This window comes from Pithys albifrons, chromosome 2 (genome assembly GCF_047495875.1).
Source record: "Pithys albifrons albifrons isolate INPA30051 chromosome 2, PitAlb_v1, whole genome shotgun sequence".
Lineage (NCBI taxonomy): Eukaryota > Metazoa > Chordata > Aves > Passeriformes > Thamnophilidae > Pithys > Pithys albifrons.
In genome coordinates, this window is record NC_092459.1 from 110,883,761 (window position 1) to 110,903,574 (window position 19,814).

The 19,814-nt window shown below is 42.0% G+C and overlaps 1 protein-coding gene across 1 annotated transcript; it reads left to right on the forward strand.

The window, feature by feature from the left end:
• Positions 1-449: 449 nt before the first annotated feature.
• PLEK (pleckstrin) lies at positions 450-12,891 on the forward strand. Its single transcript, XM_071582090.1, has 9 exons — positions 450-632; positions 2,616-2,771; positions 5,651-5,832; positions 6,940-7,031; positions 7,884-8,068; positions 8,895-8,999; positions 10,448-10,531; positions 11,355-11,424; positions 11,778-12,891. Exons 1-9 carry the CDS (start codon positions 585-587, stop codon positions 11,915-11,917), a joined length of 1,062 nt encoding a protein of 353 aa, XP_071438191.1. The 5' UTR covers positions 450-584; the 3' UTR covers positions 11,918-12,891.
• Positions 12,892-19,814: the final 6,923 nt, after the last annotated feature.

Genomic DNA, 19,814 nt, shown 5'->3' on the forward strand with positions numbered 1-19,814 from the left:
TCCATTTATGCCTATTTGACAGCTGACCTCTTTGGGAGGCCTCAGCACTGAACTCCAAAACCTGATCAAGTATGATGAACAAATTTCCTGTGTCAGCAGAGGATGAATCCTCATTAACCAAGCAAGGACCCTCAACCTCGCTGTCAGACTACACATGCTCCCCTGCTGGGAATCAGATTTTGAAGAGAGCACAAAGTGAAAGCACTGGGGAGCTGGACACCTGTCTCTGAGATGCTTTTGGCATGCACTGAGCAGCAGCACAGTTCCCTGTTTGTTGTTGTATTTCCAGAGTGGGGCTGAGCACCACAGTGCTTATTTAATTGCCCAGGATTCTGTCATCAAGGCTGGCTGTAGTTGATACCATGGAGTGCTATGTGTGCTGTTAGGGGCAGGCTATAAATACACACGTGTTTCTGCATTTTCCTCTCTCTCTCATTCTGTAAGAGGAAATGGGCTTGTGATTAGCAGTCAGGAACTTGTGAAATGACACAGCTGTGCTGCAAAAGCACTGCCTCACAGACTTGGCTGCCAGAGGAACTTGAACTGCCAGTGCTGGCAGAGCAGAGAGAAGCAGTGCCCAAGACATGGAGCGAGAACCAAGGCGCATAAGGGAGGGCTACTTGGTTAAGAAGGTAAGTGGGTAGTTTTGGGCTGAGTGGAAGAGAAAACTAACTCTGAACAGGTTGGGGAGGTGTAGGCAAATGTACTGGGAAAGGTTGGCAAAACAAGTAACAGCTAGAAACAGCCACAGCTTACTCCAGTGCCCTTAAGTGAGTTAAACATCAAGGAAGAACAGTGAGATTAAAGAGGTCAGATCACCTTGGCCCCAGGCAGTGTGTGGCACATCCCTTCTTTAGAAAGGCAGTTGCTGCCCCATAGTAACCTCTGTCCTGGAGTTTTTTGTGGTACAGCCCATAGGATAAGGCTTTAACTTTTATTTAAATCTGCAGTGGCTTCCATTGGCAGAGCATGTTAAAGTCCAGTCATCAGGAAGTACTGGACTTGTCTATGAGCAGAAATATTGTAACAAACAATGGGAATTTGCAACAGTTCTTGTCTTATCATTTTCATTGATTTCATAGCAGAAAATCGACCCAGTGGGTAAATTTGGACATTTAAAAAATGGTAAATTTTTATTGCTTATTAAAAAAACCAGATGAGACTCATTTTTGTAGTTTGCCCCTTTAGCTGACTCTTGAGAGAACACCCAGAACAGCAACTTTCCTTTGAAAAGTAGCATTCACTTATGGGCCACCATCTTCTTCCAGTGAGGGCTGCAGAAGAAGGTCCAGGTCTTGCTCTTAATAAGATCTTGACTGATGGTTTTCCCTCCCTACCCTGTAATTGAATGTAAGGTCTGATTTGGAGTGCAAAAGCTTTTTCTTGGAGAAGGTAGGGCAGCAAAAAAGGATGTGACAGACAATAGGTTCTTTTGGAGAATAAATAAAAGACTTGGCATGTTTCTATCTTATTCCCTTCTGCAGAAATACAAAATGCAAATGTAAATAACTCTGCCAGATCTCAAGTTTAACAAATCACAACAAGCCATTTGCACAGCACAACAGTGCCTTGCTTGTACCTGCAGCTTTAGCACTGCTCAGACACCACAGTCTGAGAGGACAGGGATGATGTGAATGGAGATGTGGCAGGGGAGGATAAATTTAGGTCTCTCTTTGTAACAGAAAGAGGAAGGGAAGCTAATATTTCTGATGAACGACCTCTGATTTGGGGCCCACCAATGCTGGTTGTTCTTTGGTCACTATTCAGGGGAACTGTTGGTATTCAGCATATCTAAATGTTCATTTGGCTGAGCACTGAGTCACTTGGGTGTCTGGGATTGTGATCTCTGTTGAGGCTGCTTGCAGGCAGGACCAGAGAGTTCATGCAGCTGGAGCGCAAAAGTCATAGTAATTCTGGCAGTTAATTGTTTTTCTCAGAGTCTCTGAGAGTTTTGTTGTGAGTTTCACTATATGTGGAGTCCAACCCTGTATTTATCTCTGTGTTTCTTGCATTTAACAGCTGTGTTTCAGGAATAGGAAGCAAAAGCTTTAAAAGATGAAATGAAGTCCTTCAATTCCTCACCACAGCAGCTGGAGGTCTGCGTCTTCAGGCCCTTAAACTATTCATTACTCTCAGAGTTTGTTCTTATATGGCTAGAAATCCTCTGGGATGTGTGTTTTTTATCAGACAAGCCTGAAGCCTGACTGTGTTGTAGCATCAAGTCCTAAATACAGCCCAGGATACTGCAGTCCTAACGTGCCAGTCCACATTCAGAAATTTTGAGCATTATTCATAACATTGCCACTACATCCTCTTGAAGACAGTGTTTGGAGCTAATTGATACTCCTGAGAAACACCTCCTGTGGCAGGCAATGCAGTGTTTGCAAAACTCATGTCTAGGGTGACTGCAGGGGGAAATTAGTGGTGGTCAGAAGAATAACAACAATTATTAACTTCTTAGAAAGATGGGTGAGGCTGGGGTACCTTCCCCTTGAGATACTAACTGTGGTTACTTTAGCATCAGTCAGACACTCCCTGGAAGGGCATATCTTCATTGGATATCATGTGAAGAGTGATTCACTGGACATAACATGCACAGGGATTTATTTTTGCAGGGCAGCATGTTCAATACCTGGAAGCCAATGTGGGTCGTGCTTTTGGAAGATGGAATTGAATTCTACAAGAGGAAGGCTGACAGCAGTCCCAAAGGGATGATCCCACTAAAAGGGAGCTCTATAAACAGTCCATGCCAAGATTTTGGCAAAAGAATGGTAAGTAATTTTTTTATAGCAAGGTTTGACAGTATGCCTGTAATCCTGGAGGCACTGAGGGGGCAAAAGGCTGGTGGGTACAAATTCCTTGCACTCATCCTAGTGGTGACTCTCACTTGCCTTAGAAGGTCACAAGTAGGCTTAGCCTTTGTATTTGAATTCAGGATACTTCAAAAGGATTAATTAATGAAGTGGGTTTGTTTTGGTTTTCTTATTTATTTTGGCATTTTAAGGGGTTTTTTTAAGTCTCTGAGCCTGTCAGAGAGTGGAGCTGAATTTCATCAGTGTGAGGACACCTTGCAGCTGAAAGGCAACAACTCCTTTATTAAATATAAATCTAAGTGCCACAAAATGAAGCTATGGGAAACTAATTCATGACCAATGGAAGCATTTTGTTTTTGTCAAAGACCTTGCTCAGACAGGAAGGGATAAATGCTGTGCTGCATTATAGGCTTCCTGAAAAATAGTAGTCCAGATTTCTAGTATGACCAAAGAAACATATCTTTAACCAGTAATTTGTTATTTTGTCAACTTGTTTTCATCAAATAAGCATTATTATCCCCAGGAATCCCTCTGACAAAGGGATTCCCAAAAATCTGGAAGATTACCCAGTTTAAAGCAACTTACCATAGGGATGCCTGAACTTTTCTAAGAGTATTAGAAAATCAGAAAAAAAAGTGTGAGAGACTCCATGAGGCAGAAACGTTCACTTTCTTATATGGATAAAATGAGATATCTGTCTTTTGGTTTTGTAGTAAGTGGAGTCAGGGTCCCTCATGTTAGATTCGAATCTGCTGACTTTACTTTTTCCCCATTTTATTTCTTTTACTAATTAATTTTCTTCATGCAGAAAACAAAAAAACCCCTTCGTTCTTTCTGAGTTGTTTTAGACTTGTCTGTTAAGAGAAAGAGGCTCTATTTACAAGATCTCTTTGAGGCAGTAGAGAATAAAGATTGCTGTTAATCCTGTGCTAATTATCTAATTAACAAGCTTCAGCACAGCACTTCTAACTCTACACGAGGTATGATGCATGGGGAGAAGGGTGCTATGATCAAGAGTATCCCAGATCCTACATTATAATGGTAGAAAATGAGTTTTTCTCGCAAACCATTCCTTTCCAAACGGCACATTTTGAGATTATATTTCAAAATGGATTCACTGTTATTGATTTGATGTTTGATCATTGCTTAATGTAATGTTAATTCTGCTATGCTTCAGCTTTTTCTGTTTTCCCCGTGGCTTTTCTTTGGATAGAGTTATCCTGTATGGTCTAATTTTCTCAAAAGCACAAACAGGTATGTATCATCAGAGGGAGGTTTGGTCATTTCTAGGATTGGAGTGTCAACCTCTCCACCAATTTCACATGAGGTTTGGAAGCCTTGCTTTATAGAAGCTAAAGTTAAGAGAAAGGGCTTTCCCAGTCTCCTCAGTATATTGGAAATAAAAACTCTCTTCTAGCATTTCACTGTGCATTTTCTCTCAGGTTTTTGGAGAAGGCAGATTTTTTTCTTTTGGTAAAAAAGGTCTTAATGCTTTGGCATTTCATTTTGTTAATCTGCTGTGTTAGCACAACTTGGATATCGGGATTTAGAGGGATCTGTCTGTTTGCTTTTCTCATGCGCCGTATATTGATTTTCATTATGTTACTCTTTACTGCATAATAGAAAAGGTGGGTGTTGCTGGAAATCTGAGCAGTGACAGATAAAAAATGGTTACTTTTCTGTCTGAATTGGATTTTTGAGGACCCACTGTTTTGTAAGTTTGAAACCTCTCTTCCATGAAAGTCCATTTGATTTATGCACAGTTCCAGGGTGTCAGAATTTTTCCTGTTGGCCATAATCTGGATGGAAATTAGTTCAAACAGTGTGAAGTTTGTGGGGTGGGGTTTTTTCTGTTTGTTTGTTTTTTCAGGTTGGTGTTATTTTTTCTGTTCACAACTACCTATGAAAGATCATTTCTCATTTTTGGGAAATAGTCTTTTCATTGTTGCAGTGTGTTTAGACAGGTAGTGATCCTAAGGTCTAACCAAGGGTTGGGTGTATCATCTCCCTACAAAGCCCTTAAATGTCTTCTAGACTACAAATGTGTTCAGTTACTCTCGAGTGTGACTGTGACCTTTTCTCTCCTTGTGAGTCAGTAGCTGAGCAATATGATGGGGCGTGTTTTTCCTCCTTCAGACTGTTCACATGTCTCTAAACACTAAGACAAGTTTACACCCATTGTAAGTCTGCAGGGCCTGGGTGCTTCAACCTGTTAGCTGTGATGAACTTCCAGCAAAAATTAGGAGCAGCAGCTAGAGCAGTGCCACTCACCTTGGCTGTGGTGACAAGGTCAGGATCACTCACAGGGAAGTAACAAAAGGATTCAGTTCCCTGCAGTGCTTGTTCATATTTTCCTTCAGAGTTTTTGTAGATTAACTACCTGAAGGGAAGTTCTAGCCAAGTGGGGGTTGGTCTCTTCTCCCAGGCACTCAGCAATAGGACAAGGGGGCAGGGGCTTAAGCTCTGCCAGGGGAAATTGAAGTTGGAGATCAGAAAAAACTTCTTTCCATAGAGAGTAATCAGGTATTGGAATGGCCTGCCCAGAGAGGTGGTGGATTCCCCATCCCTGGAGGTTTTTCAACTGAGATTGGACGTGGCACTCAGTGCCATGATCTCGTAAATGGACTAGAGTTGGACCAAGGGTTGGATTTGATGATCTTGCAGGTCTTTTTCAACCCAATCAATTCTATGATTCTATGAGAACCGTGTCTCTAAAGCACTTCCCATAGTCCCTTAGGCACAGGCAGGCTGTGTTTTGTGGGGGTACTTGGTTAATCATGCACAACTGGCTACACCAAAGTAACTTTTTTTAAAGAAAACATAATTTATCATTTCAGTTTGTCTTCAAGCTCACTGCCACCAAGCAGCAGGAGCACTTCTTTCAAGCTGCCTACCTGGAGGAGAGAGATGCCTGGGTGAGGGATATCAAGAAAGCAATTCATTGCCTAGATGGAGGCCAAAGGTTTGCCCGAAAATCCACAAGGAAATCTATCAGACTGCCTGAAACAATCAACCTGAGGTTTGTTCTTGTAGCTCTGCTCTCCCATTTCCTTCCATCTGCAGGCAGTGTGTCAGACATGTAACCTTGCCCTGGGACAGCCATGTCTGTCCATGCTACCTCGTGGCCCAGAGTCTAAAGTGTTGCAGAAATGAGCTAAGAATCAAAACTGAGAAGCTAATTTTTAATATGTCATCCCTTACCAGTACATGCTTATTTATCAAAGAATTTTGCTGACAAGGAAATTTCTGGGTGCACTGCAGTGCAAGCACAGACCCCAGCCAAAGTGTCATTGTTCCAAAAGTGGAATTTTTATACAATATATAATTTATTGCAAAAATATTTTAGATCCTTTGTTTGCTCTCTGGAGAAATGCTGATGATAGCCTAGTTTTTGGATAGTAAGGGAAGAGGATGCCTGCCAGAGAACACGGAATTGTCAAAGGGAGAAGAGGAGAATAAAGGGCATGCACAGGAAGCTGTATGTTAGTACTTTAAAAAATGACAGACAAATTATTTTCTGCCTCTGAGAAGTAAACACTGAGATACAAATGAGCCTGCAGTGCTCCTTATAAGACAGTAAAATTGCACAGGGCCAGAATCCAACTAAATCTGCCTTCACAGGTTTTCTCAGAGGATCAGGTCAAAGGGCTTCACCTGTGACATTTAGTATTTTGTCCCGCTTGTAATTTCAGAGGTCTAAAGTTCATTGAGGTTACTTAGGGTCTCAGAGCATGCAAGTGTTGGGGACATCACAGTGACAGGTTTTCTTCTCAGCCCAGGACTTTTGGGGGAACTCAGAACAGCACAGCAGTGAATTGTGCTTGCACTAAGGCTGTGAACATGCCTCAGCAGTGGGTGTTTCTCTCTTCACGCTACAGTCACCACAAGTGGTTGCATTCTCAAAGCAGGGGGATGTGGTGAGCCATTTGTGCCCTCCACCCACTGCTCCTCCAGCTGCAACAGTGATGTAGTGAGACCTCCAGGCTTTTCAACTTGAATTTTTCAGGAGGTGAAACTAAGCCATTAGGGTCTCTGCAGAGAGCCATGTGCCAAGGAAACATAAAGACCCCATGAATGACAATGACATTTTTATTTCGTAACAGTCTGTGGTTCTTTCTACACACAGTGCTTTGTACATCTCAATGAAAGATCCTGAAACAGGAATAAAGGAGTTGAAGCTAGAAAAAGACAAAAAAGTGTTCAATCACTGCTTTACAGGTAAGGAGCTCTTGTCCCTTTTTTCCATACAATAAAGGGAGCACAGGGTTGAGAAGCTAAAAGACAGATAAAACAGCTCCAAGCTTTGTAGAGCACAGAGAAGTTTGAGAGGAAAATCTGGCAGGTATTTTCTTGACCAAGCCAGGAAGTGCTCAAAGGATGGATCTTGAAAAAGTTTTCAGTTATGACCATGGTAAGCAAGACAGGATGAAATTTAACCAGTTTCAGAAAGATTGAAGTAAATAATTTTTTTTTCTGCCTCTGAGAAGTGTGTAAAACACTAAACTCCAGAAGCATTATTCCATTCTGAAGTTTTCATCACCAAACAGTGTTGTGTTGTAATTCCTGTTCTGCTCCAAGTCACATCTGTGGGTGTTCAAAAAACCTGTAGAAGTAGCACTAAGGGACATGGCTTAGTGGTAGGAATAGCAGTGCTGGATTAGTGGTTGAGCTGATGATCTTGGAGGTCTTTTCCAACTTTAATGGTTCTATGAAAGTCTCCCTGTTTCAACAGCACTGTGTCAGTAACAGAGCAGCCTGGAAGGCTGTCTTTTCCAGGCTTGGCTGTCCTCCATGATTCCCCAGTCCCTGTCCATGAGGCTTCCCAGCCCAGCCCTGCATCCCCTCCCAGCTCCCTTCTCCCTCAGGCACAGTATTTCAGAGCGGATGGCCCGAAAGGCTGTACCTCATTCGATGACATCAGAACCTTTCCAGATTAGTTCCCTGTGGTTTTGCTAAGAACATCTTTCAGAAGATTGATGAACAGGTGGAGTGGGCTTGTTGCCTCTCTATTTTTAGAGTTCTTTCTGTCTGTCTTGGTTTTTGCCTGATATTTTGTTCCTTTCTAACCAGGCACCTGTGTGATTGACTGGTTGGTGTCCAGCAACTCCATCCGGAATCGCAGAGAAGGTCTCCTGCTTGCCTCTTCCCTCCTGAGTGAAGGCTATCTCCAGCCTGCTGGGGACACATCCAAGGCTGCTGCTGAGGGGCTCTCAGACACCCCCTTCTTAGATCTCAGTGATGCCTACTATTACTTTGTGAGCATTGTATTCTGGGGGCTTTCTTGTCTCAGACTTCTTAAATCCTGGAGGAAAGATTGGACAGAAATGGAGAGATCCATGTCAGTTGTGTTTCTCCCAGCCCAGAAGGAGCTGGCTCACTTTAATAGTTGTGACTAGGACTTTTTTTTTCTGACACCCTTCTAAGTGTGGATTGAGTCTTGAAACCAAGCTGGGTTCTTTTTAACTTAGACTTAGTTCCTGGTAATTGCACCCAGTGACCTGAATTTAACTATGGGTGTCTCTGATGATTCAGTGGAAGGGAAGAGTAATTTATTATCATGAGGCTTCACAGAGTGGCTCAAGCTGCAGATACATTTTTGTGCAGAGCCATCAAATCTGACTCAGTGTGAGTGTGCATACACACACACACAGTTTGTCTGCAAGTAAAGAAGTAAAAGGTTTTAATATTCCCCCACTAACACCTGTCCTGGGTATCCCACCCCATCTTTTCCACTTATTGCTTTATATTCTGTGGACTCATTTGAAGAAATTGCAATATCACAATCACAGTCAAATACCAATGTGGTGTGAGAAGGCCACAGCAGGTCAATGTCTGACTTGATATCATAGAAGTGCAGTCCTACTTCACACTGAAATGCTTCCATGGGGACTTGGAGAGCTCCTCAATTTCACCAGGAGATCTTTCCAGCAAAAGCATTGATTTTTATAGACATATATATAATTTTTTTTGGGGGGTGACAAAAACTTGAGTGAAGGGAAGCCAGAGAGAAGCCAGATTGGCACATGTACATAAGCACGCAGCAACTCTGTAACTTCTGAATTTTCTCTTGTGGTCTTACAGCCAGACAGTGGGTTTTTCTGTGAGGGATATTCCAGTGATGATGATGTGGTCCTGAAAGAGGAATTCAGAGGCACAATTGTCAAACAAGGTTGTTTGCTGAAACAGGTCAGTATTGCCCGCTCGGTCCCTCCTGCCTTTGCACAAAGAACATTTGCTGTAGCCTGGCAGCAGGACTCTTGCCCAACATTGCAAGGTTTATTGCTCTTACCACAAAATAAAACAGCTGATAGCTTTAATCAGGAAAGAGTGCTACTGCAGGAGATGTGACAAGTCCTTGGTACAATGCAAAATTGAACCCAGGTGGAAAGGATGCCACTCCTGTGTCCCTCTGGACACACAGCTGGATTCAGTTGCCAGTTTTCGCAGGCTTTTTCAGCATCCCTGAGCAAAGGAGTCCTTTCAGTCACTAATGTTTGATCTAAAAGACAGAAGATAACTATATACCTTCCTTTTTAGTAAAACTTTAAGCAATCAGTGAATGTCATGGTAAGTGCCTTGCTTCCCAAAGACAATGCAAGCAGATATGAGTGAAGGCAAAACCAGGATTCTTCAGTGAATAGAATAGTTCAGATGGAAGGGACCTACAACAATTATCTGACAGCTTCAGGACTGACCTGACTTGTTGCAGTGTTTGACCACCTACTCTCTAAAGAAATGTTTCCTAATATCAAGTCTGAACCTTTGCTGCTAAAATAGTCCTTGAGGACCTGTGAACTTTTTGGTGGTGTTCACGTGTATTTCTCTTGCTCAATCAGGTTACTCAAAAGCAATGGAAGAAATTAGATCCACGTCTTGCTGTTCTTTTACCCTTCCTAGTTAGTAAGAGCTTCCTTGCAAACAGTGTAGCTGATGGAGAAACTAGTATTTTGAAATGCTGAGAGGAAGTGATTCATGACAATCTTCCACCACTGTTAGTCTGCATTTTGTCACCCTCAGTGTGTTGTGGGTCACTGCTTGGGAGGCTCCCTGCTTCTGCCGAGGATAGTTTCAGCAGATCTAGACTTTCCACACCCATACTTTCAGTCTTGAAAACAGACAGTGAGGCTCCTACATCCATAGCAGAGGGTGGTGTTATTCTACTTGAGCTTCTCAGCCACGAGCCCTCCAGGGTGCTTAAGCTAGATAAGCATTTTTTGTTGTTATCTTTGCAGGGACAGAAGGACTTTCAGCTCATTCTTGCCAACAGTTCAAGGTACCTTCCTGCAAAGCACTTTGCAGATATTTTCAGGCAGGCATTTAAACCCAGTTCTCTTAGACCTCATGAGAATGTCAAAACTACCAGACTGCATGATGTGTTTAAGGGAATCTCCCATGTCGAAGCATTTCTGCTTTAAAAAAAAAAAAAAAAAGAGAGAGAGAGAGAAAACAATGTGATAGTCCCATTGTTGTGCAAAACAATGTAGAAAAGCCAGGTTCAAGTCCTACTCCAGTGAGTACTTTCCGTGCAAAATATTCAGCTTTTCTCCCCTTTGTATTTGCCTGTTCTCATGTGTGGGTAAGCTTTGCATGCAGGCAAAGCAGTTCATGACATTCCTGCTCTTGAATTTTCCTAGGGACATCGGAGGAAGAACTGGAAAGTGAGAAAGTTTGTTTTGAGAGATGATCCTGCATATCTTCACTACTATGATCCTGCTGGAGTAAGAGACATTTGGTTTATTTCCCTGATTGTTTTAAAGCCAGCACCTTGTAGAAATATCTGAATGTTGTATTGGAAATGGGAATGTGAGACAGGCAAGACCAGGCAGGACAAGTGGGACTGTTTGTGCTCACACAGCTTAGCCATCCTCTGGAAAAGCAGAGTGAAGGATGGTTTCTGGGGCTTCCAAATTCAGTGTGGCAAGGGCCACCCAGACCAAACAAGTAACATTGAACTGTACTCTCACCTCTTATTTGCAATTAATTAGAATTAATGTGTGCTCTCGCTTGATCAAAACAAAGTGCAAACGATCACAATATGGTATTTGTTCAGTTTATAATTTGAGTTATTTGCTCCATGATCCTAACAGGCCAAACCCTGCACTAAGAAAGGAAGGAGCTTTGCTGGCAAGGAGTGTCCCTCAAAAACTGGCATTTGGGTTGATTCAGCCCACAGGTTTTATCTCATCCTGCACTGCTGCAGCAGCAGTGCTGCTGTGGGTTATAAATGCTTTATGCTGTGATGTCCTCCTTGGCAGAGGCAGCCTAGACACTGGAGAATCAACACTGAGGAGTGTCTGACCTACCTGTTCCCTTGCAAAATACTCTGCAGATCCTGAATTCTAAATCCCAGAAGTGATTCCCTGTTTGTTTGCAAGTCTTCCCCCTACCACACCACTCACCCTTCACATCACACACAGACTGAGAATCTCGTTTTTCCCAGGCAACCTACTAATTAAAATGGTTTTGTTTCCATTCTGGAACTGTAGCCAGCTATTAACATGTGAACAGTTTCACAAGTGTTGCATTTCATTTTGATTTCAGGGAGAAGAACCACTGGGAGCAATTCACTTGAGAGGCTGTGTGGTGACTGCAGTGGAAGATATGCCAGACAGTAAGGAACCATATCATATGAGCTGTGTCATAAGTTTTTGGTACATTCTTACAATCTGCCTGAAATCATGAGTGTTTTTTTACTCAAAAGCAATATATGTACAATGACTTGGTAGTTCTAGTAACTGGTCTCTCTTCTGAGTTACTGGGGTAGGATATGGATATTATGTTAAAAGGAGCAACAGGGAATCCTGTGCTTTGTCGGTTCTTTAGGGAAGGCTGGTCAAAAAGAAGGCACTGATCAGGCTCAGCTGCAGAAAAGAAGGAGATCCCCTTACAATGTGTAAAGGAGGCAACTTTGTAAGTACAAGAACTTATTCTCTCATAGCTGACTTCTTGATTTCTTCCTTGTAGCCAAGAAGTATGATGTGGACAACATCCTCTTTGAAATCATCACAGCAAATGAAATCCACTATTACTTGCAAGCAGCCTCATCCACAGAGCGTACAGAGTGGATCAAAGCAATCCAGACAGTTGCTCGGACTGGAAAATAAAGATGATCTGCCAGGGAGAAGACAGAGAACTGAAATTAGTTACTCAGAACAGGAACTTCAGCATTTCACTGAGAGAAAGCAGTACCATCCAGAAAGGTGTCCTGAGGCTCATGGGTTAGGGTGAGGATGGGTAGGAATTTTGAATTCTATAGTGGGCACTAAAAAACTAACATTTTTACACTTGTGGTAATATTTTACTAAATTATAACATAGAACATGCCATATTAGTGTGTACTGCTTTGAGTAAACAGTCTATCTTCATGACTTTCTCTGCTGCCATAGCTGATACTGAGAATTTCACCATTAACAGGGACAGAGTCTTCACTGGCTGACTGTGAGGAGCTCAATCAGTCACCCTCCATTCAGCCTGTGTTGTGTTTCAGGATTTTCATATATTTCAGTCTTCCCCAGACAAGCTTTACACTTTCTTCCTTACCAGATCTTTTTATTGCTTGTTCATCTATACAAGTAATGCCATAGATTTAAGGAAAGAAATCAACTCGCTTGAACTCCTGATCCACTCCTTTATAATCTGTCAGCATTAAGGGAGGGAAGAATGCAGACAACTATGGAATCACCATGTGGAAAGCAAGTACAACTCTATGACAGTAGTATGAGGACAAAGTCTCTTCCCACAGTATGTCAAACATGAAACAATTTCACTTCAACTTTATAACCCAACTTTGAACTTACCTCAATTTCTCCACAAGAATCTGCACTAGGACCATTGCTTCCCTTTGTTTAGATCTCCAAATCAGTTGCTAAGGTGTCATATAGAGAACTGTATTTAAATTAAGAATCTTCCAGGAAAGGACCCATGGACTGGTTATGTAAACTACTGATTGAAATGGGTTTGATCAGGTTTTTGTTTTTTAACCTCCAGCAACATATTCAGCCCTTGATTCTGTGTCTTAGTAATATAAGAGAAACTTTGTGCTTGCTGTAACTGAAATAAATGTTATTATTCAATAGGATCAGTGTGCCTGATCAATCCTTGTATTTGTGTCTGACGTTATCAAACAAATTTCTACATCTTAAACTCGAGGCAGGAGTTGAAAGTCAAGTTAATGTCAGCTCTGCATGTAAACTGTTCCTGGTGCACATCAATGTTTCCAAGTGCTACTTCAAAACTTCTAAAACTCTGTTTGTAGACTAAGAAGGTACCTTATCCTTAAGAATTCTTATTCAGATCTCTTAGCCTAATAATAAACCTGGACCTAAAGCTTCTCTTCAATTCTGCTTAATTATACCTGTAACTCAGCTAATGAGCCTGAAGGTCTGTTGCCATGTGTTGTGTATCCCAAAGAAAACATAGCCTTGCAGGGACAGCTTGGAGACACTGGATCATCATGTCCATCTGAGGCTGTGGAAATCAGCTTCTGGCAGGCATTTCCTGTCTCTCCTGCACGCTGACAGTGTGGCTGAAGCCTGGTGTGTCATTCTGAGGAAGGAAGACTCATGGTAAAAAGATACACTGTTGGCCCAGCCTGCTTTCTTGATAATTGCTGCTTGTCACTGCTTACTTTTGCTTTCAGAGCCCACTAACCCAAAAATACCCAAGGGCACAGGAAAAGAGAAAAAATACCCTCCCCACACAAGCAAACACCAGAAACTTGTCCAGCTTCCCAAAGAAGGGATGTAACTGCCACTTTTTAATAAAACTAAAATGTTTTATCAGTCTATGGCCCTGTCATTTTAACTTGTGCCCTGTTAAGTGTATGGCTGCTCACCTATGAATGGTGTTTTCTCAGGCAGATGATGCTCATTTATGGAAGAGCTCTGTTATTTGTACCAGACTATATCAATAGGGTCTCTAACCTCATAGGCAGTGCTTCTGAACAAAGGTTTTCAGGTGTCTGCTTCTTGGCAGCAGTGGGAAGATCTTGGCCAAAGGAATTCAGTGTTGAAAAGCATCTGCAAGTCTGTCAGAGGTGATGAGGCCAGCCTAGTTATTGAGAAGGCAGGGAAGGACCTTCTGAATACCTGCATGAGAGAAGAGAGAGCAGGCCTAGTGCAAGGAGAAAAACAGAAAAGCAGACCCACATGTGTCATGCTTCCTTTAACTTTCACCCTCTAACTATTTAGATCACACTTTTATTGCACCCTCAGCCATTGCTACAACATCAGTTTCTTTTTTACTTATAACATGAATTTGGGGTTTTTTTCCCAGACTAAAGAACAGCAAAAGAAACTATTGTGGATAAGAACTATATTTATAATCTTCACTTATTGAAAGACTTGTGTGATGTAATCTACTATAAATATCTTCTTAAGTTGGTGTTTGACTTGCCACTTCTTGCACAGAGCTGCTTTCGCTTGCCTGGAACACCAGCAACAAGTTTCCTCCAGTCAGGCTCAGGTTTTTGGGAGCACTTATTAACCACACACCCATAAAAACACCCTCTAAGATAGAGTGTTGCTATTTCCATGGTTTGAAAGAAAACAGGACAAAGCAAACCCTGCATACACACACTGAAAAAACCCCACTGTGACAGCCCAACAACCTTTCAGCCCCTACAGGTGTTACTGTTTCTTATAATTCAACAAACACCACATATGGAGGTAGTTCTCCCTTAATATGTCTCTGGCAGAGCTTTCCAAGAGCTGTTTTCTTTCCTTGCCCTCCTGTTTTCTTCTGAAGGGTAAGGCTAAATATTTATTGATAAATAGAGTTACTTTGGTGCTGTTCTTTGCAGTGTCCTATCTTTGCTTTTTATTTGAAAGTTAAAGACCTTTAACAGAATGGTCTGCTAAAAATGTGGTTTAGTTATAGAACATTTTATTGAGTAATGTTTAATCAAAGTTTGTTCATAAAGAGGAAAAATCTAGTTAGGGCCTCCAAGGTATGATCTAATATTTCCTATCAAGCTTGTCTTTTAGACAAAGTTTTGGTTTCATTTCTTCTTGCAATATTGCAGATAACTCTTTAGTACAGTAGTGCTGCTTCTGTCTCTATGATAGAGATCACTTAATTACAAAGGTCAAACAGCAATTACTTCCTTTTTTCCCCCTAATTTGTTCTCAGATATTTGACAAGTTATTTTAACTTCAAACAACTTGTTCCACAGGGCTCTTGATAAGTGCTTTTCATTGTTTGCAATGTGCCTCCATTTGTACTGAGTTTGGGCTTGGGTAGCATTGTAAGATTACCTTACATAACCCTTTTGGTGGGGGCCAGAAAGGTTTTAGCAGGCTGTGAGTTTTTTGGGAGGGTGGTGCGGTGAGGATGAGCTAAGTTTTTTATTGTTGTTTTTCAGTTTGTAACTTTTAAAACTACAGGAGACAACAGGAGGAACAATAAGAAGGAAAATGAGTAGCTAACAGTCCTCTGTAGGTTGTTGGCATTTCTGGGGGTGCCTTCACTTTGTGTTTTGGAAAGTGCACATGTTTTTGCTTGTGAACTGTGGTCTTCTTGTTGCTGCATAGAGATTTTTCTGTGCTCAGTGTGAACTCTGACTGAAAACAAGGTTCTTCTTTTGTCGTTACTCATGAGACTTCTTGAAATAGAGCTTCTCGTTTGGCTTCAAAATAAGGTTGGGGTTTTTTTCTGGATTAGAACACAGGACTTCCTGCTTTGCATTTAGAACCCAAACTGTGGCTTTCCACTTTGTTTTTGGCTCTTTGTAGATTGCCTAATTTCTGCTTCTTCTCAGTTTGGTGAAAGGGAGAGTAAGACTGTATGAAAGTTGAGTAAAACGCTGCTTTTCTTATTTCATTGGATTCCTACTGTAAGTGTAACGAGCAGTAGTAAAATTCTTCAGTTCCCTGCATAGCCTCTGACTTTCTTTTAAGATGGCAATACATTTCCTTCTGTTTCTTCCACTGGTTAAAAGATGACTGAAGAGGAGGGAGGAAACGAAACAAAGGTAAATGCTGATAAAAACTGATGGAATTTTGCTTCCTGCAGTTGCAAGGGAGAGAGACTACGTTAGTATTTTTTAAAATTTGAATTCAGAGTGTCTGTCACCAAAATCTTGAATATTAATAAACCAGAGTGATCAAGGCAGAGGAGAAGAAACCAGGGATTTAATGGTTTAATTAAAAAACCCCAGACAACTAGACACACCAATCTCCCTATATCCTCAGGCTCAGACATCAAAAGGACATTGAAGAGTTTATAGAGTGTTGCCATTAGCCCCTTTCTTAAATATACTAGAACAACCTATTACAGATTAACAGTGCCAATTATATAAATCAATGTATAATCAGCCTTTTCATTTACCTGCTTCCACATAAGTAGTCTGAAAATCTTTTCTTAAGCATCAATGTATGTCAAAAGAAAACCAAGAAACCATCTTTGTCCTTCATTGCTTCTGCAATGTGTGTATGTAGGTGTCTTGCTTTTGAAGGCTTAAATTGCTGTATGTTTTCCAAGTATGTGAAAGTACAGTAAAAAAATCAACACGTGTGTAAGAGATATTTTGAATAATAGGAAGAGTTTTTTAAATCAAATTGTCAACACGCAGTTTTCTGACTAATAAAAGGAACTATTTAATCATTCTGGTATATAAGTGCTAAAGAAGGTTGGTTTGTGGGCTTGTTGTTTTTTTGGTTTTTTGGTTTTTTTTAATTAATATTTTTACCTTAAAGAAGGCTTTCATTCCCAAGTCACACCTTCCATTTCCCCTTTCTCCTCCTCCCCCACACCATATCTTCCTTCTTAAAACTATCTTGACCTAAACACCCTAACAGAGAGCTTATGTCTCTGCTTATCAGGCATAATAAAGCAGATCTCAGATAAGTAAACATAAATACCTAGTGATATTTTAGAATTGCTACAACGTGCCATGTGATCTTTAGTCACCCCCTTAAAACAGCAAAAACCTCATCTTCTCATTCTTACATGTGTGGTTGTTTTATGGGTATTGGGTGTTATAATTTCCCTGTTTGGGCAGTCCCCAGTTGTTATCTCTAAGTACATATGTTAATAAGTTGCATATTGGAAGGACTTTAAAGAGTAGTATAATTCAGTGATAAAATTGTCTACAGACCAGTGATGTTCAAAAATAAAGGTGCATTAGAAAAGCTGATTTAGTTTGGTCAGCCACGCTAAAGGACACTTGAGGCGCATTTCTGTTATTGGCTCTGCTATCAAAACCCAGGTGTTGGGATCTGCCAGGTCAATTTGTTCAGTGCTCTTGCTCTTTGGCACTGTGGTGAAAAAGCAGTGGAAGCTATAGAAAATATTCCCTCTGTTGAACAGAGGAGTAAAGTTCTCATGGGGTATTGTCATATCTCACTTATTGGATACTGCTGCAAAAAAAATATTTTGCCTTTCTCAACTTTTCTGTTTTTCTCCTATAAGGATTAAATGCTTAAGGTGGCTGGTTTGTTTGCTTTAAGTCTTCTCTCTGTTCCCAACTTGCTCAACCTGTATCTTCAATTCAGTCTTGGAGTTGAATCCTTCAATAGGCAGCTGACAGCATCTTATGGTCTTTTTTTCATTTCTGAGACCACCAAGATGTTTAAAAGCAGTATTTAGTGCTATGGCTGATACATTATCTCATGGCCACTGCTATTCTGTGGCATCTGGGGGGGCCTTTGTGTACAGCTTGGAGTGTCTGATGTCTCAGCCCCAAAACAGCCTGTGCAGTTACACTCCTGTATTGGCCCACAGCAGCTACTTTGCCTGTTACGGTGCTTAAGGATTGTGCATTAAAAATCAGCACATGCTGTTCTAACCACGTTTTTAAATGTGGGCCAAAAAGAGCTAATGTTGTATCCAATTTGCATGCTCTAGCAAGCTGGTTTTTATTCTCCTCTGGCTTTGTAAATCCTATGGTCGCTGGAAATGGATGGCAGCGCTGGGTAGGGTGATTCCAAGGAGTTAGGGGAGGCTGCAGCTCCATGTGGCCATACATGGAATTGTCCTCTTGGGTTTCATCCTGGCATCTCTGGGTTTGCTGACCATCACCTCTTTCCTTCCCTTTCTACCCACAGCTGTAGCTAGGGGTTTTTTGGTTTAGCAGTATAGCAGAAGTGGGTCTAGCCCTTAGCACTGAGGCCTGAACCCGCCTCTACCCCCAACCTTAGCGCTGATCAGAAGCTATTGCTGACTTGTGGTATTAAATGCCCCAGGTGATTTCTTCTGTGGTTTTGGAGACAGAATTTTCTGAACAAACAATACTGTGAAAAACGACTGCACAGTGTCAGCATGCTCTTGGGAATCTAACATGCCTCAAGCCAAATTCATTGGGAGAGAAAAATAAAACAAATCCATCACCACCCAAATCCTCCCAGCTGTGTGCTTTTATTGCCTTTCTGTGAGCTCTGGTGGGCTGAAGCAGCTGATCCCAGGCCTAAACCAAACTTCTCTGTCTTCAGTTGGGATAACTTTTTCACTTAGTACTGTACAAAGATGACCAGGATAGAGATGTGCCTATCTGCGTGTATCTGCCTATTGACAGAAACACTTGACAAAATTAGCCTTGAAATTTGAGTGGCCTAATGAAGAAAAGTCTGTGGTGATTAAATATCTCGTGCTTGCTTTTTCATTTAGTTTTTAATGGCAGTAGCCCAAAGCCACATCCTGGGCCCTGATGACATAAAGCCACACTGTCAGCTCGCTTCAGAAAGGGAGCACTGAAAACTGCTTAGTTGCAAGGCAGGTTTATAACATCACACGTGGTTTTGGAGATGCAGAAATAAAATACTGACCTCGTGTTGAACTTCAGTGTTGGTGTTTTTGATGTCCAGCTGTGTGCAGCCACTCAGGACATTTTGTACAGCAGGAAAACCTGCTTTCCCCACAGAAGCCTGATTGGTTTAAGCCTACATTGCATAGTTGGGGTGTGTGGGCAGAGGATATTTGTTATTTACTCTGCACCACGCAAGCTTCACATACTTTCACCAAAGTGTCTCTCTGTCCTAGGAAAGCTGGGTCAGCAGGAAAGAAAGGTGGCTAATGGGGGAAGCCTGGGCAGACCCACTGGTGCCAAGGAACGCTTGAAGCTTTGCACCAAGAGAAAAGGTGGCAGTCTTGAGCTCTCAGGTGCCAGTGATGCAGCACCATTAACACTCTAAAAGCAGCAATTCCTTTGTGTCCTGGCATCTTTTCCCTGGGAGGAATCTTCGTCCGGCTCAATTCTGGGCTGAAAAATGGCAATTTCCCAGACCCGCACGTACCAAGGAATGCTTGAGCTTTGCACCAAGATAAAAGGTGGCAGCCTTGGACTCTCAGGTGCCAATGATGTGCCTCCATTAACACTATAAAAGTAGCAATCCCTTTGTGTCCTGGCACCTTTTCCCTGGGAGGAATCTTCGTCTGTCTTCAATTCTTGTCTGAAAAATGGCAATTTCCCAGACTCACTGGTGCCAAGGAATGATTGAGCTTTGCGCTAAGACCAAAGGCGTCAGCCTTGGGCTCTCAGATGCCAATGATGCAGCACCATTAACACTATAAAAGCACTTTCCTGCAGCCAACAGCTTCTGAGTAGGAGGGTAGAAGTGGTGTGTGAATGCAGTGGGAAGGTCGTTGGGGTTTGCTAAAGTAGAACTTTCCACTTCCTCAAAAACTTACGTGTAAGAGGTGGGCACTGGAGTGGAAAAGGTGTTTCACCCAGCACCAAGGTGTGAGGGCAGCTGGAGCGTGCCCTGGAGGAGTAGGTGGGGTGAAGGTGCTCTCTAGGGAAGGATACTCACCTGTCAGTGCTAATTTAGGCACTGGTACAATCTTCCTGTTTGCTGGCATTTCAGTGGCTTGTGTTGGCAGGCAGAAGGGCAAAGAGATGAGACCAAGCCAGCTGGTGTAGGGAGTGCCACTGTCTGGAGCAATGGATGCTGCTGGAGTGTATTAAAAGGGAGGAGGATGCATCCATCCTGCAGCAGAGCAGAGGCTGAGTAGATGGTGTAGGGGCAAAGAGAAGTACAACAGAGAACCAGAATTGATATAATGACA

Excerpts from the sequence above, each read along its gene's own strand:
- PLEK (XM_071582090.1), top strand. The coding sequence starts at position 585 with ATGGAGCGAGAACCAAGGCGCATAAGGGAGGGCTACTTGGTTAAGAAG. Across the intron at positions 8,069-8,894 it reads GTGATGCCTACTATTACTTT|CCAGACAGTGGGTTTTTCTG; the intron begins GTGAGCATTGTA and ends GTGGTCTTACAG. Across the intron at positions 10,532-11,354 it reads ACTACTATGATCCTGCTGGA|GGAGAAGAACCACTGGGAGC; the intron begins GTAAGAGACATT and ends TTTTGATTTCAG.